The 22,743-nt window shown below is 36.6% G+C and overlaps 1 protein-coding gene and 1 long non-coding RNA gene across 8 annotated transcripts in view; one reads left to right on the top strand and one right to left on the bottom strand.

The window, feature by feature from the left end:
- Nucleotides 1–22,743, top strand: part of CFAP20DC (CFAP20 domain containing) — a 303,292-nt gene that overhangs the window by 166,551 nt on the left and 113,998 nt on the right. For all 7 annotated transcript variants that reach the window (XR_009213033.1, XR_009213034.1, XM_058437106.1 and 4 more), the window contains exons 7-12: nucleotides 237–401; nucleotides 13,411–13,547; nucleotides 14,223–14,385; nucleotides 15,777–15,896; nucleotides 17,024–17,146; nucleotides 19,808–20,142. Coding sequence is in view for 5 of the 7 variants with exons in the window: in XM_058437106.1 (XP_058293089.1) it covers nucleotides 237–401; nucleotides 13,411–13,547; nucleotides 14,223–14,385; nucleotides 15,777–15,896; nucleotides 17,024–17,146; nucleotides 19,808–20,142 (1,043 nt within the window). In the remaining 2 variants the exon portion in view is untranslated. The remainder of the gene's footprint in view (nucleotides 1–236; nucleotides 402–13,410; nucleotides 13,548–14,222; nucleotides 14,386–15,776; nucleotides 15,897–17,023; nucleotides 17,147–19,807; nucleotides 20,143–22,743) is intronic.
- LOC116466609 (uncharacterized) overlaps nucleotides 1–22,743 on the bottom strand; it is a 188,914-nt gene that overhangs the window by 133,526 nt on the left and 32,645 nt on the right. The window lies entirely within an intron of this gene.

Below are 22,743 nucleotides of genomic sequence, written 5' to 3'. Positions count from 1 at the left end.
TGAACTTGCTCCATATAGTGTAAGCTTTATCTCATTTAATCATGTCTACCCTAGGAAGTAAGCAGTAAAATTATCATGCTCATTTTACAGATGAGAAAATCAGGGCTGAAAGGTTGAATAACTCATACAAAGTCATACGCTAAAATCTTTAATTTTAATTGATTTCATTTATATGATATGTCCATTTGGCAGAAATGGCTTACATTTTGAAAATGAATGTTTGTCTTTATTTCCAGCTGTCTGTGGTGTTCCCTTTTCAACAGATGAGCCTACAGATATTATACCACGAAGCTGTCAGCTAATGACAGATGTTCCACATGTCACACAGCTGCTAAACATGACTAAACTTCGCCAATCTGAAATAAAATTTGGAGGCCATCCTCTAAGATCAGCAGAATCAGGTAGACAATCAGGCACCTAAATTGTAAGTGTAATATGTCTGCATCTCCCCCATAAAGTGTGACTTCCTCCAAAAAGGGCACTGTCCCTCATTCTTCTATATCCTTAGCACTTAACAGAGTATACTTGCCACATACCAGGCCAGGGGCTACAAACTCAGATTACTAACAAGGCCAGGAGGATAACATAAATGAATAAAGTGGGCTGGTTGCCTGAGTATTTGACACATAGAAATATTTTCAACTTCAGCAGTGAGAGAAATGGTTATGGTATTACAGGAAACAGTAACTTTAACCGCTGTGCAAATAATACATTAAGTTGCAGTTAACACTCAGCCCCTGTGAGGGAGTTGTAGGGAGTGGTGGGGACTGAAGCCAACTGGAAGCTCCCTCAGTCTAGAAGGGAGAGCCACAGTTCAGTTCTGGGCGGTGTTGCCTTTCAAAAAGGCAGGCCCAGTCTCACCAGATCTCCCATTTTTTTTCAAGAGGAGCTGGATACGTGAATGTTTATGATAAATCTCCCAATTTTAAAACATTGTCTAAAATTTTTTGAAAACACTCCATGGGCCAAACGAAACGTGTCAGGGCTGCCAGTGTTCTACCTCTGTGATAGACACCAGAGCTGTTGACCAAATTAATGAGTAGTACTTACAAATGAAGAAATTTAATATTGTCTAGATGAATGGTTCTCGACTACCTATATGTTAGAATCACCTCCTTACAGGTTAGAGACATTTTTAATGTCAAGATTTTTTTTTCTGATGTCTATGCCCCAGGGATTCTGATTTAATTGGCCTAGGATGGACCACTGGATCACTTATCCAACAAAAGTCATGTGGTTCAGGTGACACTCACAAACACTGAAGTATTTGAATGAAAGGTAAAATGATGGTGGTAATCACAGGACATGTATGGAGGAAGAAGTAGATCTTGAAAGCATCCAACCTATACTTATATAAATAAGTATTTATAATAAATAAATAGATGTGAGGTTGTTGGAAGTGTAAGATGGAGCAGAAGACTGAGCAAAGACAAAGAGACAGCAAAATGGGTAGATAAGTTTACTGAGGGATTAATAAGAGGAAGGGCCTTAGTATAAGCAGAGTGACTGTGTTGGAAGAACACGAGAGAAATGGGCTTCAATATCCTAAGGTAGAGAAATGATAACTTCTGTTTTAGGAAGTTGAATTTAACAGCAGGATTCAAGGTGAATTTTGAAATCAAGTGATACCAGAGATTAAGGAGCACAACTAAGATGTCTTTGCAGCAATCTAGGCTTAAAATGGCAAAGGCCCAGACTCACAGTAGCTTTGAAAGTGGAAAGCAATGGCCCTGAGAGCAACTACCAGGAAAACTGGCAAGACTTAGTGATTCTCAGGTGATAGATGGGGATGAGAGTGGTCAAAGTTTGAAGGAGGTCAAGGAGAAACAAGAGAAGGGAGATGACTATGATATGAAAATTTCAAAAGTGAACTCATTTTATTCTCTATACTTATTCCATATTCATTTATTCTTGGGATATTTTCTATATGTCAATCTTCATCATATTACATGTCCTAAATTGTATATTCCCAGAGAATTGGGACCTATTTGGTAACCTTTTCAGTATAAATCCTGCAGACAACTATGTATAAATAAGCAATACATTATTTAGCCCTTTATTATGACATTTCCAAACTTACAGAAAATTCGAGAGAATATATGATGAACAACCCCTGTGTACCCAATCACCTGCTTCCACAGTTACCAACTTTAGTTAGAACTTTTTGGTAGCAACGCAGGCGCACACAATGGGAATTTGTATGCTTACTATATATACTATATTTAGACAGAGAGAGACTGTATACATCCATGGTCATTAAAGAGCCTTGAGAAAATAAATACATAAAAGGATTAAAAAGATCTGACTACCCAGACAGCTACTGTAAACACTTTGGGTCACAATTCAATCTGAATGGAAGATGTACCACAGAATAAAATAAGAGTGTGTTCTATAACAAATGCTATATCTGTATCTAATATGTTACGATAACTTTCAATAACAAATGCGAAACTATAAAGCGTATCAGATAATTGTTTGCCATTGTAAATGCTTTTTTCTCTAGCTTAATGTTTTAAGAATTAATTATGTCTTTAAATGAAAGTGCCAGTCTATATCCAGATATTTTAAGTGTCTTTTTCAATTTAAAGTTGAAGGACACTTATAATGTGTGAAATTAAATGGGAATTTGGGTAACTATTAATTGCATCACTAGCTCAGTTATAATTAAACACAAACTTTTTCATAGGCCGTATCTGAACCCAACTCATAAGAGGATATTAATATATATTTTGCAATTTCCATAAATGAGCTCTCAATGCATAATAGTGAACTTGAGTCATATATACAGAAATGAACAATTGTCATCTAATAGCCTATTTCTTCTGCTCTGTGAATCCCAATTATGTTTATATTCATTTGTAACCATAGGGTTTATGATTGCACTTCTTAAGTAAATCTCATTGCACATGTATGCCAGCTAAGATTACTCAAACATAAATTGCACTTTGTGGTTCTCTTTCTGTAAATACTTTTCAGTTGCTGATTTTGACGTTTGTGAGCTTTGAAGCTTACTATCGGTGAATATTGTAATAATTCTTGTTCTTTGTGTAAGCCGTTTGAAAGGTGTAGCTAATGAGTAATGCCCAAGGACAGGCTTTTTAATCATGGGAAAGCCGAGAGATATTTCTTCATTTGAACTACTTGTTTTTGTGTCTTTCTAAAAGGTGGACTCCCCACAATGAGATTTGAATTGCATGAGAAAATGTGTTCTCTTTAATTAACTATGGACTACTCATGTAAATTGTGATATTTTATTATGAATGCACATATTGAGAGATCCCAGTGAAACCTCTAGAGAAAGAAGTAGCTGTTTTCTGTGGGTGCTTTCTAGTGTTTTCACACAAGCTGGAAAGGAAACCTTAAAACTTGTAACTGTTTTGTAGTGCATTTTGTTGAATAGCATATAACTTGATCAAGAGCTTTTAATGAAAGTAATAAAATAATCGTGTTTCCAAAAACCATGCATTCACACTATTCACTTTGTCAATTCCCAGTGCACATTAACTAATAACTATTGTAGAAGACTGTGGAGTCTGATGATCTTATTTTCATTAATGGGACCCCAGTTTAAATGAACCGGAGAATCAGATCTCGTTTTTGAAGTTGAGCATTCAGCTACTAGTGACAAGATGCAGTGGTCCACTAAGCACAAATCAAAACTAGTAACTTACTTAAAAATTACAAGGCAGTCTTCCCAAGTGCCCTCCTGTCCACAGCAGCTATCTTCTTGGATTTTTACTGCTTTTTAAATGAGAAGAGACTGACATCCCTAGCTCCTAGCACAATTGCAAATGAGTAAATTAATGCATCAAGAAAAAAACATGAAATAATCATCTAACTATTTTTGGCAATGGTGAAATCCTTACTAAAAATTCTTTTGGTTCCACACTATGAAAGCAAGATTCAGATTTTTAAAAATCTACTGTGAAGTAGGAGATCTTAAAAGGAGAAGGAGTTAGATTCTGACTTCGGAATAAATCAAGACACTCTTTAATTTCTTCTTTTCTAAACTCAGACTTTTGCTTAGCCTTGTCTTAGGATGGTTGGTTAAAGATATCTCACAGTCTTTAGTTCCAATGTGTGATAATTCCGAATAAACTCAGTCGTCTCTTACGTTTGAATCGTATATCCTCTTTGCCTATCTTCAATAAAAGTGAAACGTAACTAGTCACATTCTTTTGTCAAAAAAATTTTAAGTGTGAAATAATATCCGTTGAATATGGATCTTATTTATCAATACCTGTGGAATCTGTTACAACAAAGATGACACAAACCATTGATAGAGTGAATTTTAATTTTTCTGTAAAATTTCTGCCAAATATTGAAAAAAATTTAATAATATAAAACATAATATTAAATATTAAATTCATTTAATCAGTTTGACAATTGTGTTACTTTTGCAGGATTGACTCAAACCTATTTTCACATTTCTCCTTTAGATATTTATGACTACATCGCTTGTAATAACAAAACTCCAGAGACAAACTACTTGTGTACAGTAGGGAATTGACTCAATAACCACACAGTAAGATATCATGCAGCTGTACAAAGAATGACCTGCTCTGCCTGTGATGGCCTGGAAAGGTCTCAAAGCTGTGTCAGTCAGTGAAAAATAGAAACCAAGAATGTTGTTTCAGTATGATCTCATTGATAGAAATAAAAAAGATAGTTACCTACATATGATATATGCATAAAATTTTTAAGGAAACACAGGAAACTTGATAATTACTTTTGAGAACAGGGACTAGTGGAGGCAGGGGCAGTGAGAAAAGACTTTTACTTCTAGTATCATATCCTTCTCTATTACAGATTTTAATTTTCCAACTATATTCATGATTGATGTCAATGATTGTATGATGTCAGAGTAATTATGGGATATTTCTAGTTTCTTCTTTATACTTTTCTGTATTTTGAAAAATTCTAAGACTTGCTATAAAATTAAAATATGTTTCTCTGTTTAATATCAATATTTTTAATTAAAACATATAAGAAAGAAATCCAGAATTATTAACAAAGTAAAGTCTATGTATAGTTAAATATTAAACAACTTTTTAGTTTATGGTTTAATAGGGAAATATATAATATATGGTTATCTACACTATATCAGTATGAATTTTGAGATATTTTAGTTGAACTGTGAATTTTCAGATACTTTTTCACTACTGGTGAACTCGGGGCTCTAATAATCAGTGCCCTCCACCAACCCCCATGACACTCTTTCTGTCACATCACCCAGTTTTTGACTTTCAGCACAGCATTTATCACTACCTGATATTTTCTTATTTACTTGATTGCTTCGTTGTTGCTGTCTCCCCACTAAAATGTAAGCCTGAGAACTGCAGGGTCCTATTTATTGTTGTATTCCTAGCACCTAGCTCAATGCTTAGTACTTACCAAGAGCTCAGTAAATATTTACTGATTGAGTGATTAAATGAATGAATGAAATAATAGCCAAATAATTGGAGCAGATTAGGGTATTTAGCAATAAATCATTATCATTATCATCAGAACTACCATTTAGTAGTTGTTATTGTGTTCTAAGCACTGAACCCTTTACATAGATTATACATTTAATCCTCTCTCACACACTTTTATGTAGATACCATTATAATCACCCTTTTTATGATTGACACATAATAATTGTACATATTTATGGGGTACAACATGATATTTCAATGCATGTACACACTGTGTAATGATCAAATCAGAGAAGTTAACATATCCATCATCTTAAGCATTTATTGTTTCTTGGTGATGAGAACATTGGAAACCTTTCTTCTAGCTGTTTTGAAATATACAGTAGATTATTGTTAACTCTACTCAATAATCACTATTTTGTAGATGAGGGAACTGAGGCTTGCAGAGATCAAATAGTGAGCATTGGGCCTAGGATTTGACCAGGTAGGCTGGTTTCAGAGGTGCGTTCTTTTTTTTTTTTTTTGGAGACGGAGTCTCGCTCGGTCGCCCAGGCTGGAGTGCAGTGGCGCAATCTCGGCTCGCTGCAAGCTCCATCTCCTGGGTTCACGCCATTCTCCTGCCTCAGCCTCCTGAGTAGCTGGGACTACAGGCGCCCGCCACCACCCCTGGCTAATTTTTTGTATTTTTAGTAGAGATGGAGTTTCACCATTCACAGGATGGTCTCGATCTCCTGACCTTGTGATCCACCCCACTCAGCCTCCCAGAGTGCTGGGATTACAGGTGTGAGCCACCGCCCCCAGCACAGAGGTGCATTCTTAACTACTGACTCCCTTTAAGCAATTTCTCACGACCATAATAGTTTTAAGCAACATCTTCCTGGGAAGCTCTCTTCTCCTCTTCTCTTGCCCTATTTCCAAGCCCAAATGATGGAAATTATCTACCACGGCTTGTAAATAAGCTGTGCTAGTGATTCAAAATGGAAAGTTTTCTTGAAATGATAAACTTGTTTCCCTAAAAAAAAGTTTCTTTGCTCATTAAGAGTAAAGAAAAAAAGTAGGCTAATTCTGACTCTTTAATAAATTAAGAGTTTATAAAGAAAAGCAATATCCTGTGCTTTATTACTTTTTATCTTGTCTAAATATCCTAACTTTACCCACAAATGATATTTATACATTGTCTAAGGTCCTACTCCAGTTCACAGGAGAAAGAGATCTAATTTTAGTTTTTAATATTATTTTATTGCCTTTCAAAAAGTGTCTTAAACTTTTTATTAATGAGGTAAGGCTAAGTTCTGGTTTTAATTATTTGCAAAAGTTAAGACATTTTAATTGCCTAGGGCCCTTCCTGCTTTAGTCATTTGCCTATTTGCTTTTCTTTTCATTGTGCTTTCTGGGTTTACAGACTGACAGTCCTCCAACAGGTCTAAGAAAGTTTTTCATTAAAATACTTTGCACTGGGCATGCACTCTCAAATTAGCCACAGTTCCCCTACATTCTGCATGTGCCTGCTTGCCATGTACATGTTACCTGCCTGGCACTGAAGCCACTTCAGTTTGCCCTGCTGCCTTTTCCATGCCCTCCCCAGTCCCCACAGCCCTATTTTTTCCCTCTGAAAATGGATATTATGGTATTATGTTCTGTGTTGGATTCCTCATAAACCCCATTAGTCCTCATCACATGCACTTAATTATCATATTCATGCAGTTTTGATACTTATCTATACAATTATTAATAAACCCAGTTTTTCAGGTAGCAAAACAAAAATTTTTAGTTAAATAGCTTTACAAAATTGCATAGAAAATAAGTGGGAGAATTGGAAAATATCGGAAGAACCTGCTTCGGTGCCCCCCGATCCACAGAGGGCATCATCATATGTGATTTAAAACACACACACACAAAGAGGCATTGGGGTGCTTGTCTTCTGAGCCCCCACTCGGAGCATGGACAGATCTCTAAACGTGGCGAGCCTCAGTTTCTTCTTCTGTAGACATGAAATCATAACACCACATAGGTGATTGGAAATTGCAGAGAGATTGAGCATGTATCCTGATATCCATCTTCCTTTAAGTCTCAAGTTGAACGTTATTTCTCCTACCCCAAAGACTAGATATGAAGCTCCTGTTAAACACACTTAGAACCTTTCAGACTGTTCCTTCATAGCTCTTATCACAGCTATAATCGTGTAGTTATTTATAAATTACTTGCTTTAACATCTATCTGCCCTGTTAGACTGTGAGCTCTTTGAAGGACGTGGCTGTGTCCACCTTACCCCCTGTCTTACACAGTACTAGGGCAATACATGCCTGACTAAATGCCTGGTCACTGCTCAAATTGTGGATGAAGGAAGGAATAAATGACTGTGAACAGACTTAGTAAACTGTTAAATACTATTCACAATGGAAGGTGTTAATAGCTTATTTACTAGGTATTAATAACATTACCCCCTACTGGGCACAGTGTTTAACACGTTACATGCATTGTTTCATGTGCTCTAACAAAAATACCATGACTTCAGTACTATGATTATCCCAATCTTACGGATGAAGAGATGAGGCCTAGAAAGGTTAAGTACCTTTTCTAAAATAATACTGCTGTACAAGATCAGCCTTTTTTGTATTTGTTACGTTCTTAATAACAATGCACATATACCGCAATGAAAAGCAATCCAATTCAAAGTCTGGACTTTTGATACCAGCTTTAATTCTAATTTGATTGTTAGATAACAGATGTAAGTCTTGAGCATGACCCCTCAGTGATTAGATATGAAAATTCAGCAGGTTTTTCTGGTTAAGCTTTGAAAACCGTGCAAATTTAAATGACTATAATAATTAGAACATTGTATCTTGAGACAAAAATGAATGTTTATTTTTCTAAAAGACAATTAGAGAGTAGACCCTCAGGTTTTACAATCTAACTACAAAGGCATGTACCCCTCAGTAAAATAGGAAAATAATTAGTGGTAACATCTCTGACCTACACCAAGTTCATTTTCCGCAAACTCAAGGAAATGAAACGCCTAGAGCATGACTTTAATCTAATCTTGATTTTTAACCTTATATTATGCATATTGATATCAACTCTTAAAAGAGCTCCTTTTAGAAATCAAAAGCACGCATTTCTGCTTGTAGTTTTCTTTTATTAAGATTTTTCTCATTATGGAAACTTTGTCTCTTCTACTTTTTATTTTAGAAACCAAAGTTCTAAATTACTTTTCTTAGTATGTGTTAATTAGGACCCGATTATGGTAGATGCATAGCACAATACATGTTTATAGAGATAATTGTGAGAATTAATATGATTATACACAGATTTATTAAAGTGAAGCAGGATTTAAGAATTGGTGTGTTCATTATAATAACAAGGTCTATTAAAGAGACACGAAATAGTGGAATATTGGTATACTTTGCTTTGTGAAAAATAAAGTGTACCAAATGTGCAAAATTTTTTAAAATAAACATTAATTTAAATATACTGTGGTAGATTACTCTTTAAAGAAATTCTATAGTAGATAGGATTATGAAATATAGAATGTCTGTTTTCTGTGATTTGGAGATGATAGCATGTCAGGTTTGGGTGTATCTTTAGTAGACACTGGGTGTCCACTACTAAGCAAGAGATTCCTCTAAGAAATTTGAAGTATTTATTTTTAATTTTGTTAATAGCTGCGAACTGGTTAATATGTTCATTTTGTCAAATTTTAGTTGGAACTGTGTCAGTATGATTTCTAAAATACTCCCTCCCCACAAAAGTTCTTTTTAATTTTTAATTTTCCATAATTTGGTGAGATTTATCCGTCGTCTACAATAGGCTAGTCTGGGCTCAGCTGATGGAGGTACGTACCGTGTAGGTTCTTTCTACAAAAGAACTTACATCAGTTGAGGGGAAACTTGCTTATAGAGAAAGAATATGAAAAACATCAGGAGATTGTTCTTGTAAAATGTTTGAACAGAAAAATGGCCCTTAGCTGAGCACTGAGCTCCCGGGATTGGAAGAGGGAAGAAAGGCCTCCCTCCCAGGCCCACACCAAGTCCCACAGAGCCCTTCATTACTCTCCGCGCCCATTTTTCTCTGAGAAAATCAACATTTGAGAACCAAATGAATAGTCTAGAATTTGTTCTGTTTAGTCACAAAAGGCACAAATATTGACTATAATAGATTTTTCCAATTGCTCTGGAATGTGAGTGTCATTTCTTCCTATTGTCAATCGTGAGAGACTGTTTTGTTGACTCCAGTTGAATATAAATAGCTGGTAAAAAAAAATACATATGCACACATAACGAAGTCTATTTGGTGACACTAGGAAATTTCATGTGTAGTCCAAATAGCATCTGACTGCAGTGCCATAGCACTGCTACTGTTGAGAGCGTCATAATTTATGAGAACATCAACGTTTTGTTCATTGTTATCCCTTCTCTTTCATCCCTCACGTCCTGGAGTTGCCCAGACCTGCCTAGTCTTCCTTTTTGATTCACACACGAAACTCCCAGGTAGAGTTCTCTTAAAATGAACTTCAAACCATAGTTAGACATATTTGAGTCATTTAATCCAACTTCCCTTCTGACTCATTTCATTGAATGAATCATTCATTTTGCTCAGCAAGGAACTATTATGTGCCTATTCTGTGTCAAGCACTGGGCTAGGTGCTGGCAGTTCAGGGTGACAGAAGCAGGCCACTGAGTTTATATCTACTGAAGCACACATTAATTAGAGGATCCCATGGACACGCGTAAAAGTTCAATTCTGACAAGTTCTATGAGGGAAAATTTATGGAAGAGCCTATATTGGAAGAACTTACCCTAATCAGAAAGATCTGCAAAGACTTGTCTGAGGAAATGATATGTGAGTTGAGGCATAAAGGCCAAGAGAGAAAGGAAAAGCCATCTTGCCATGAACAGCATACACAAACACTGTGGTAGGCTGGAAGAACTGAGAAGGCCCGTCTACCTAGAGGGCAGAAAATGAGAGGTGTAAGATACTCAGACATGTCAGAACATGCAGGGTTTTGCGGGCAATGTTAAGAGCCTTCGTCTTACTCCTGAGAGCAGCAGGGAAGCCATTGAAGAACTTTAAGTGAAGGAAAGGAAATGACTCAATTAGATTTATGTTTGTATAAAACCTCTCTGGCTGCATTTTGGAGGAGGGATGGCATCGGGCACCAGCGTGGACACAGTAAGTCACGTGAGAGGCTTTGTCATCATGCAAGAGGAGGAGGATGGTTTGTTTGGATGTCAGTGCTGGTGGAGGAGAAGGAAGGAAGCGGACATGGATTGGATATGGAGAGATCAGGGGAAGGTGTCAAGCATGACACCTAGATTCTGACTTTTCAAACCGGATGGATTGTGGTACCATTCATTAGACCAGGTTTCCAGTTCAAAGTGCCTTTCAGACACTGAAGAGGAGTTGGTAAAGAGACTACTGGATATAAGGAGTGGAGCTCAGAAGAGAGGACAAGGCTAAGAGATATAAATTAGGGAGTCACCTGATGTCTGAATCTGCCTTACGGCATCCAGAGTAGCTATCCAGACTTCTGCTTGAGCACCTGCCTGACAGCATCCCGAATAGCTGTCCGGACTTCTGCTTGAGCTCCTTTGACAGCATCTACCATAGCTATCCAGACTTCTGCTTGAACACCTGCCTTACACCATCCAGCACAGCTATCCAGACTTCTGCTTGAACACCTGCCTTACACCATCCAGCACAGCTATCCAGACTTCTGCTTGAACACCTGCCTTACACCATCCAGCACAGCTATCCAGACTTGCTCGAATGCCTTCAAAATGACAGAAAATTTATCACCTCAACAACCAGAAATGTTTAGAGAAAGATAACCCTTGTGTTGGACCAAAAGCTTCCTGAAGTAAATTCTTCTCATTAGTTCTGATTCTACCCTTTAGACAAACGGAATTTCTCTCCTACCTAATAGGGCTTCCAGAATTTCAAGAAAAATGACATGGTTTATACCTCCTCACCGCTTCAACATCTACCTCATGTCTCCTGTTCAGCAAAAATTCTTTCAGTTCACTTCAGCGATCTAGCCCCTGCCTATATCTTCAGATTTATCTATTACAAACACAAAAACAGGCCCAAAACACACCCATACATACACACACTACTTCCACTCAGACCTGAATATCTGGATCTTGCTGAGTATGATATATTTTCACAAACCCATGTGTCTTTTTTTTTTTTACACTGATGCATAGGAGTGGTTTTTAATCCCCCTACATGTAAAATTATAGCTCTACAGCAGAGGCTAATGAGACCAACTAGCCAGCTAGAGGAATTTTTGCAGGGAGTAGGTCAGACAGGAAGTGGCCAGTAGCTTATATATGTCCAGGACTGGTGGGCAAATGGGGACTTACTTGGGACCATCATTGTAATGTTTAAGTTGGTCCTGTCTCACAGGTGGGTCACAGCAGAAGGCTTTCTAGGTAATTGGCAGTGTTTTGAGTTAAAGGCTATCACCTTCACCTGCCCTGTTAGTCAGAGGAGGCTAATTGCAGTCACAAAGAACTCCTCAGTTGTAGTCCAATCAGGAGTTCCTTGGATGTGGTCATTCAGGGACCTGCATCTAGTGGCTTCCTTGGAGCCCTTAAAGTCCTCCACAAGATCTTCTGCATCTTGTCAGGAGGCGAGGGAATAGAGAGCATGGGGGATTCTGCAGGGAGTTTTGGAGGCCAGGAAGTGGCTGAAACTTCTCACAGTTCATTAGCTAGAATTCAGTCCCATAGGGCCGGGTGCGGTGGCTCACGCCCATAATCCCAACAATTTGGGAAGCTGAGACAGGTGGATCACTTGAGGTCAGGAGTTTGAGACCAGCCTGGCCAACAGGGTGAAACCCCATCCTACTAAAAATACAAAAATTAGTTGGACATGGTGGCGTGTGCCTGTAGTCCCAGCTACTCAGGGGGCTGAGACATGAGAATCGCTTGAACCCAGGAGGCGGTGGTTGCAGTGAGCCAAGAACATGCCACTGCACTCCAGCCTGTGTGACAGAGCAAGACTCTGTCTCAAAAAAAGAAAAATGGGAATTCAGTTATGCGGCCCATATAAATGCAAGGAATGCTCAGAAACGTGATTTAGCTGTGTGTGCAGAAGGGAAGGCAGCAGGATTTGGTGAGCACACCTGCCCTATCCTGAAGGTGACACTGTGTTCCTCTCTTTCTCCCTAAAACCTTCAGAGATTCCTTGTTGCCTACCAAATTTAGAATAGGCTCTTCACATTTTAAGGCTCTTTTCAGTATGACCCTAGCCTCTCCTTCCAGCTAAACCAGCCACTTCCTGACTCCCAGGTACACCCTGCCCTTCCCTTCTTCCATGCCTTTACTCTGGTACTTTCTTCTGCCTAGGGCATCCTACATCTCTTATTCTTGAAATTGTATCCGTCATTCAGGGTCCATGAAGGGGTCACTTATTCTTCATTGCCGCTGGTCTGCCTTACACTGGTGACCCGTTTACTGGTCTTATCCGCCTCTCCATTCTCCATTTTGTGTCACCGACAGCCTCTAGGAAATGCCTGAGGGAGTACTCAGTTAAATATTTGTCAAGTTGAGTTGAATAATTATATTTAAATTATTTCCTTAAAGAGAAAATAAGATGTATTTTTTAGTAGCTTTTCCTTTTTTTACTTTTTTTTTAAAGAAAAACTTTGTGGTGGTGGTTCTCAAATGATAGTGAGTATAAAAATTACTTGGGGGAACTTATTAAAAGTACTGTGATACTGCCAAGATTCTAATTCTATACATCTTGTATCTCTGATGTTGGGCCCTAGTATCTGTGTTTTTAATCCATGCCGAGGGGGGAGGGGGGATTTGCATCCTTTGGCACTTGGACTGGATGTTGGGCCCTAGTATCTGTGTTTTTAATCCGTGCTGAGCGGGGAGGGGGGATTTGGATCCTATGGCACTTGGACTGGATTTTCAGAAAGATGGCAGTGCGATGTTTGTCATTACACCCATTAATGGACTGTTATTACCTTCCTTTAACAAAACAGATCAGCTCATTAACAGAGGAACAAGTAGTACACGGAACAGTAAAAATCAAGATGTTTGTCATATCGCATTTGGATCCAAAGTTCTTGGGCCACCTCCACTCTCTGGCAGAAGGAATAACATGAGGCTATCCAGCAAGGTAGGAGCAAGGTTTGGAGAGCTTATCTAAGCACGAGTGACCTGGTAAGAGAAGAGTGTCTTCCCCTTGTAGAGGGAGGGAGGGAGAGACAGACAGACAGACAGACACTACAAGCCAAAAGCAGAAGGCTTGAATAAATTTGGAACAGAAATTCTGGATTTTAAAAGACTTCAAAAGTGTTTCCTTTTTGTCATATCAACATAATTAACATTTTCGAGTATTCTTTTCATTAAATATGTTCAAAAATTTAAAGGCAAATATAAGTGAGCACATTTTGCCGTCTCTTTCAGAGGAGTTGGATCATAACCAGACACCTTAGGATGAACAGATTCTCAAATGTTAGGTTTTTTATTTTTAATTTCCTCCGAATTTCTGACATACGCAGTGATTTTTAATTCGGCTTCTACCTACTGAAGATGGAGTGTAGCAAATAAGCACATTTTAATTTATGTGTCTAGGAGACTTGCATGTCTTCTATTTTATCTGATTATTTTTCTCCTTCCATTTCTAATTTCCTATAATAATTTCCCTTTTCTTCACATCTTAACCTCATTTCCTCTAGTTTTTTTCTCACTCTTCATTGGTCCAAATATTATGTTTTCTATATAGCTTCTACAGAAAACAAATGTAGTTGCTATATTTTAAAATGTACAGATTAATTCCTTATCTTTATAGACAGTGAGATCCGTTGGGTCCAAAAATAACCGATCATGCCAGCCGTCCACTGTAGAGAAGTGTGTTAATGGTACAGAAATGTCAGCCTTGCTGATACCTGAGTCTGAGAAGCAAGGAAATAAAGAAAATATTCACCGAATAAAGCAGACTGTACCTATTCATGGTAAGAAAGAATCATGCATAAAGATTGATAGCCAGTGAAAATAGTGAGAAATGTTCTTGTTAAGATAAATCAGCAGTTATATTCAAGTCTAGATCTTAAGTCTAGAGAATTGTCATTTAATAATGAAAAGGGTGGTTGATTTTGAAATATATTTGAAATTCTTATATTAGCTTCTGAAATCTATCATTCTATTTTCTCCATTATTTCAAATTGCTATAATACCCTGTGTTTTATTTTATGACAACTGATACAGAAATAAAATAGCATTCCATTATCACTGTATTTTGGAAATGCCATGTGCATTTTAAGTGTTCTTAGCTTAATATTATCTTTTAATTAATCTCTTCCATTTGTAAGGTACTCTTTCTTTTCTCTCACTGATACAACAACAAAAGCAAAATAAACCCTGTAAGTGAAAAAGGATTTTTGTTCCATTTTACAGATAGAGATTTAAAGTCAAGCAAAGAGGTAAAGTGATTTGCAGTTTGTAAGCTTTAGAAATAATTTAGACCAGAACCCAAGACTTAGAATTCCCTGTCGCTTTTTCTACCCTTACTGATCTGACTTTACTGAGAGTTGAAAAGGGAGGACATTTAAGTACATTTTATATTATTTACAAATTAATGACCAGTGTCACAGAAAATTTCCCTCGTGGAGTATGGAACTGAAATAAGGAAATGGATAAATAGAAATCCAGTCCTAGCTACCTGTCAGTGAGGCCTTGATCAAGTTTCTTAAACACTGTGAACCTTAGTTTTCTCCTCTGTAAAATGGGAATGGCATTACTACTGGCACTAATACTAATAATAAATAACAGGTGCCTCAAAGGGTCATTGTGAGGATTGAGGGGAAAAACCAGTTAAGCGTATCATATTGCACCAAGAAATTAAGCATTCAGGAAATGTTAAATGCTGCTATGATTATTATTATTGCAAAATTAAATCATACTTAAAAGTTCTTCTTCAGCTTGACCTCAGTTCTCCAAGGCTCTTTTGGAAGCTGCTCTCTAAGCTCTTGTTGAAAGTGTAGTTATCGACACTTCCTCTTTTAAAGGAAGAAGTAATTTTTCTGTGTTGGCTGTCAGTTTCATTTTTTAATGGTTTTTAATATACCATGTTATATGATTAACATTAGTCAAATTACTTTAGCCCTCTATAAGGTTATATTATATGAATAAAGTGTTTCAGTAATTTTGAAAGCCTGGTAGGATCCCAATATTGGAATAGGAATAAATGCCTATTTTCTATGAAGTTGTATTTTTTATGTATCTTCACGTTATGTCAAAATTATACATGAATATTCTCATTATAGCGATAATTATATTTACTGAGTTACTTCAAGCCATATAGCACCTTCTGTTCTGGCTTTTGTTCTTTGATATGAAAATGTAGCAGCCAATCTACATATTATGCATCCGCATCCCCCTCAAGAACCATCAGCAGATAAGAATAATAACAGAAGAAGATTACGGTTAAAAAGTACCAGCAGAGAAAAGACAGAGACACCCAGCGGTATGGCACTATTTCAATCCTATCTTATATCTGTGTATTATTCAGGGCAATCGAATCTCTCTCTGCAGGTTGTAAATTTCAAAGGATTATGAACCAATCCATTTAAAATATAAATGTCTGTTCTACAAGGATTATGGAAATCAAATTTTCTGCAAAAGAATTGCTCTAGAGCCCTAATGGAGATTTGCTGGATTAAATAGACAGTACCACAGAAATAAAGGAATTCCTACTTTTACTCTCAAAGACTGAATTAGCTTAAATTATTGTTTTTGAAAAAAATGGCCCAAATGTGATAGAAGTTCCCACTAGCAGACTTTACTAAAATGGAACTTTATTATAATTTTTATGTTTCATTTGTGTCTTTTTAAATTGGGCTCTTTTCAGATTGTTGTTTATATTTGCTGTCTCTCCTTTTGGATTCTTCACCATATGTTATACTCTAGGTTAAAATTTAAACTCTTTGCAACCAGTAAAGCATTAGACAGATACGTGGCCATTATAGTTATTCCCTTAAATATTGGATTCGAGGCATGTAAATATAGATTAGTACACATATATATCAGTCTATCCTGAATCCCACCCAGTGTATCATGTACACATCTGTTAGCATAATTTCTCAAAAATGTAAGATTCCTGGGTTGACAGAAATTTAGCCTGCTAGATTTCATGCTTTTTATAAAAGAGTAGATAGAAAAATTAATTTTGAAATAATGCCTTAAGATCCATTTTCTTAACATGCTGATGAAAAAACTTGGGCAAAAAGAGTCCCATTTAGTAAGAATTATAATTTAAAGAAAACTCACTTCATTTCGTATGGAACCCAAGGAAAAAAATATAAGATCCTTTAAAAATTTTATGGGTTTTGGCATTCTTTTTATCACATACTGTAAAACTTTAATCTAAAATATCCCTATGTAAGTATCAAAGAATTTTAAGGTGAACCTCTATAAAAATGCAGCTTAAAACAGTCTACTGAAAAAAAGAACTGCATGTAATTCATATTGTTACCTCTAATTTGCTTTTAAATGATCAAATAGTAAAGTATACCAAAGTAAACCATTCTTCTAAAATTACTTTTTATAAGTTTCAAAAGAAGTAATAGATGGAAAATATTTATCTCAATAAAGGTAGCTCTTCAGGAAATAATAGGAGTGAAGATAAAGCATCAACTATCCTCACCACTGTGTCCCAACAAGGAGCAGAGCTGTTGAACTGCAGCACTCTAGGACCCCAGTCTCCTGATCAATCAGGTTGGCATCTTTATTACAACGAATCTGTTAATAATGAATAAAATATAAATATGGTAAATATTTCAAATCCAGTCATTTTGAAAAGTGGTGATGCAGCCGATTTGCTAAAATGTGTAAGTTTGTGTAAATCTTATTTAACCTCAATTTTTTTGTCAAACTTTAATGGATGAAAGAGTATTTTTTTATTTTCAAGTTTTAACGCACTGGTCATCCTGTTCAGAATGAAAGTTTAAAACTGACGTTTTCCCATGACACTGTCACCCTCCCCAAAGATGACCAATTGTTGCATTTCTCCAGTCCTCTTTATAATGGAGATGGTTGGAGCTGAGAGCATTGAGCCCGTCAACATATCTTGCCTAGCAGGTGTGTGCTACTTTTACAAAGGCAAATTGTTTTTGAGCAAGGGAAAAAAGAAAATAAATGAAAATTGTCTGTGGTTTGTCAGTCTTATTTATGCAATGTTGAAACCTTCATTAAAATGTTAGGTGCAATTAGTGTCTCTAGCATAAATCTGACTGTGTGGAAAAACTAATTAGATGTTTAGGTGATCATTCTTGCATTTATCTTGTTTGCTGCAATATTGTGATTACACAGTAATTTACATATTTTTCTAAGAAAACACACCAAATTATTCATTACAATTGATATGGAAATACTTGAGGTAAAACTGCAAATTCCATAAAAAGCATGTGTCAGTGAGATAATTAGAGTTAGTTTGGTGTAAAACACTCCTTTTACTTTGACTTTTTGACAGTTGATAATATGTTTGGCAATAGGTCATACAAATTGTTTAAGTGCATAATGAAGATTCTCAGTATCTTTTCCTCCATTTTCTTCACATATGCATATACATAATGCAACCTATTGACTTTTGTAACATTTCTCTGCATTTATAAAGCACCTAATTTGCTTACAAAGCACCTGTCGTGGTACCCAGCACCATGCAAAAGGGTTTGCTGTCCAAAATAGGGGAGCCCGGTGAATCTGTTGAGTTCACTGGCCCAAAGCTGCCGTGAGTCAGGACCATATGCCCCTGCACCCCTCTGTGAAGGTGGTCAGACGAACTAGACTCAGCCTGCCATTGGCCATATGCCTACAGACTCATGTCCCTCAATATATGAAAGCCTTGTCCCTAGTAGGTATTCTCTAGGAAGTATACACTGATCACCCTTTTTACAGGCAAGTTATGTTATGTAATGGTAGCTGTAAGTTAAGAAACAGATAAAGGCAATTGTGTTTTATTTGTACCGTCAAAGTTATTTTTATTAAAGATGTTTGTGGGTTCGTTTGCTTCTGCATTGCAGGCTTTCGAGTTGCAAATCTTAGATCTCTCTTGGTTACTTTTATTGTGATCATAAATATAATACGATTCAAGAATCAGATGTAAAATTACCATGTCCACATTGTGATTCTGCAAGATTTTACCAGTGAAATAACCTGCAAAAAAAAAAAAAGCAAATTTCAAAAAAAATAGACTACATTGAGAAAATGCTCACCTTTTTCCTGCTGTCATTCTAAAGAAGAAAGCATGCTTTCAATGATATCATTATAAAGATCTGTCCTTTTCAATTCATCAGGATCATAGAGCTATAAACTCTATCTCAATGTTGTATAAAAGATTGAAGTCTTTAAAAGTTTTGATATATTTCCCTGTAGTGTACAGTATTTTAAAGAAAACAATAATGTGCTAAAAGGTTTTTATATCAAAACATTGTCTCTTATAAACATAAAGGCCTTTTTCACCCAGCAGAATCCACTGCTTGGCTTAGCAAATATTTCTGTGAATTTACTATTACTTGAAAAGTCTACTTGGTTTAGTCTGTGAACTGTCCTGTTTCAATCAGTAGAATAGAGAGGAAATGACTGCCAACCTTGTCATGGTTTCCTCTCCTCCATGATTTGTAATCTGAATTAAGACCAGATATTTTTTTAAAGAAGCTGGTTAAGTACTCTGTCCTCCTGCAGTTAAAAGGAGATATTAGTAACTCGACCCCTTTTAAATTTGGAAGACTTTCCCCCTCTGGGATGTCAAATTAATAAGGTTGTCCTATAAAGAACTTGCTGCAAGACAGATGATAATTATTTCAGACTTATAAATTTCCTGGTCAGTGTTTCAACTCAAATGGAGAGGAAGTGCAAATGAGTTGCCTGTAGCTATAGGCACTGATGTAAGGGTTGAGTGTTTAGCAGGTTACAAAATGGTCGATAAATTGCCTTCCTTGGCTTTGCATTATTTGATAAATCTGTTTCAACAACAAGAAATTTTAGCCTAACTACCTGCCTAAAATAACACTTTTGGCCAGGCGCAGTGGCTCATGCCTGTAATCCCAGCACTTTGGGAGGCCAAGGCGGGCAGATCATGAAGTCAGGAGTTCAAGACCAGTCTGACCAACATGGTGAAACTGCATCTCTACTAAAAATACAAAAGTTAGCCGGGCATGATGGTGTGCACCTGTAATCCCACCTACTCAGGAGGCTCAGGCAGGAGAATCATGAAGGCTGGGAGGCGGAGGTTGCAGTGAGCCAAGATCACGCAACTGCACTGCAGCCTGGGTGGCAGAGGGAGACTCTGTCTCAAAAACTAAAACTAAAAATAAATAAATAAAAATAACACTTTTATGGAGCACTGCTCTAATTTTTGTCATCTTTTCGAACTGTCAGATGAGTGGATCTTTCCTGAAAATGCTGATCACATTTCGTATCTGGCATCCAGCAGACAGTCTCTACTTCTGGATGATGACTCCTGCAACCCATCACACCTGTGGCTGGAAGCCAGCAAAGAGAGTGAACATGACCAGCAGGCAGAGGAATCCCAGAGTGTTCCAAAGGACATTTTCACTTTTTCATCAAGACCACGATCAGCACCTCATGGAAAGACTCAGACTATGTCCCCAGAGGAGCTCTCATTTATTTTGGATATGAAAGAGGATAACAGTGTGACAAGCAGAGACACCCAATCAGAGGATGATTTTTACGGTGGCGACAGCAGTGAAGAGGTACGCTGCTTGATAAGTGAAGTAGTCTTGAAGCACAGTTGTTTCCTTAGCTCCAGTAAGCACTAAAACAAGTTGAAACGAAAGAGGGAAAATCAAGTCCTATTTATAAAAATGCAACAGATTGCCATGTCAGTCAACAGTTACATCAGGTTGTTATGGTAACTTTAAACTACTGTCTTTTTTTTTTTAATTAACAGTCAGCCAATTTCACTTTTAATTATAGAAACCAGTTTTGGGTTTCTTTCTGTTTTTTCATTCTAATCTCTGAATCACAGAATGAGAAATGATATGCAGTTTAGTGCTATGATAGCAAGACCAGTAAAACACTGAGAACATACTGTTCTAGAACTCTGGGGAAATTGTGTTGCATTTGCTAAGCATTCTAAATTGATGGTTTTCTGGCTTCCTTACTCCCCTGCCATCTTTTCACCTTAGATCTATTAGGACTCATTATTTTCCATATGGTCCCAGAATTTGAAGAGTTGTGCCAATTAAAGTTTAGATAATGAATCGTGGGTTAGTGCTGGGACTTGCCTTACAGGAAATTTTCTGTTTCCAATTATTTAGAATACAAATATATCCTATAAATTAGTAAATTCGTTAAAAGTTTTAAAATGTTTCAAATCAAACTGAATATAATTTGGAAATATTTGTTTAAAACCTAATACATTGATAACTTTTTCCCTATATGACGTGCATTCAGTTGTGGATTTTCTTCAGCGTTATTTTTAACGATGGTCGTTAATACTTTCTGGAAAAATTTATTCTAAAAGCAGAATACGATCAACTTTAGGGTTAGTGAAAATGTACAAAGCTTTTCTATATAGAAATTATAGAAATAACTAGAAAACCTTTTTATATGTGCCCACAAAATATTTTTATAACTGTAACTGATTAAGAATCGTTTTTGGGCGGTGAGGCACAGATTAAGTCTATAGCACCAACCTTTGGAGGCAGTTGAGAATATAATGGGATTGTTTAAGCAGTAATTATGGGTTTTTTCAACTTTTAATGAGCTTCTTCAGCAAAGTGCATAGAGGATCCTCTTTTCACAATATTCTTGCTTCTGAGTGTGATGAAACAATTAGTCATACCAAACATAACCTACTGCAAGTCCTTTTATACATAAATAGTGCATTTGATGCTAGCATTTTAAGTGTTGCTGCTGGACATATTTGTTCCTTTCACCTTTAATAACATAAAGCTATAAAAACATGGACATTTGTCTTCAGCACCTAGTAGTGTCCTCATCCCAGCCGATAACCCTTCCATGGTCTAAATTGGCTAATTAATTCAGTTCATTTTATGAATAGAATAGGCTCACCCCCTTCCCACATGCACAGCACCATCTTTCTTACTAACCCAAAAGCATTACTCTAATAGTGGGCATTTCATGGCAGGTGGGAAATGGTAGTTCTCTGGAAAACTATGAGGGAAGTATTATGGGTAACCTGCCCTTTAAATACACCACATGAAGGACTTACCTCTTCCATCTATAGGAAGGCTAAGCCTTTAGAAGAAACAGTAGAGCTTCATGGGAAAATGAAGAATACTATCTCTGAATATTTTAATTTGATGTCACTTAATGCTTTCTTTTGCTGTAGCTACTCTGCCTCTGACATCCTTCAACATTTATTATGCAGACGTGTATTTATTACCAACTACATAAAACTGAAAACAAATTTATCATGCATTACCCAAGCTTTCACTGGCAGGGCTATCTGGTCACCCCTGTGCCATGCCCATCAAGGTGACCAGTAGCATATGGCTAGAGTCTGTGGTGAGACCATCCCATTGCCAGCACTGGCACTCGCCAACCTTTAGTCAGAGCCTACTAAGAGTGGCAGCCAGAGAGAGGGGAGATGCCTGCTGCATTATCAAGCTTTGGAGTTTGCTGGTACAGAGACTAACAAGATACAAGCTAAGATACAAAAATAGGACCAACAAAAATGCTAGGCTATATTTAAACAAGTTTTAGCATGTGTAATGATACCTTCTTAACAAAATTGGATTTTTTCTTCTTTTGTACTTTTGGTAATTTCTTTTCCTGTAGGATAGCTTCTTCTATTTATTAATTGTATAAATCAATGGGAAATTAGGCTACATATTTACAATGTTTATTTACAGATAGTCTTTGAAGAAAAATCAGTTTAGTTAATTGAGGCATCCTTACTATTAATTGCATTATTTTAGAATGTTATATCCTTATCTTTGTATAATTATACTTCAGGAAAACATAATGTCAAGTTGTAAATAATGGTGGACAAGTGAATAACAATTATATTATTATGCTTGAAGTTTTATAACGTGTAATTAAAAGATTTTATTTGATGTTAGGCCATTGAGTATTTTTAAAGGAAAATTAGATGTATTCAGTAACATATAAACTAGGCAAAATCAAATCATATTATTAGGATAGAAGACAAGTACCCATACAATAGTAAAAGCTAATTAAAATTAGCTTTCAGCGATACATTGTCTTTGTAATTGAAGTTGCTAATCATTAATTCACATCTGAGATCTTAGTGTTGGAGCCTCAAAAGTATGAATTTTTTGCATATAACCTTACCTTACTCTTTGCTTTATCATATATTTTATTCC

The sequence above is a fragment of the Hylobates moloch genome, unplaced genomic scaffold, assembly GCF_009828535.3.
Source record: "Hylobates moloch isolate HMO894 unplaced genomic scaffold, HMol_V3 SCAFFOLD_4, whole genome shotgun sequence".
In the NCBI taxonomy this organism is placed as follows: Eukaryota; Metazoa; Chordata; class Mammalia; order Primates; family Hylobatidae; genus Hylobates; species Hylobates moloch.
Note: the sequence above shows the minus strand (reverse complement) of the source record. Positions and strands in the feature narration are given on the sequence as shown.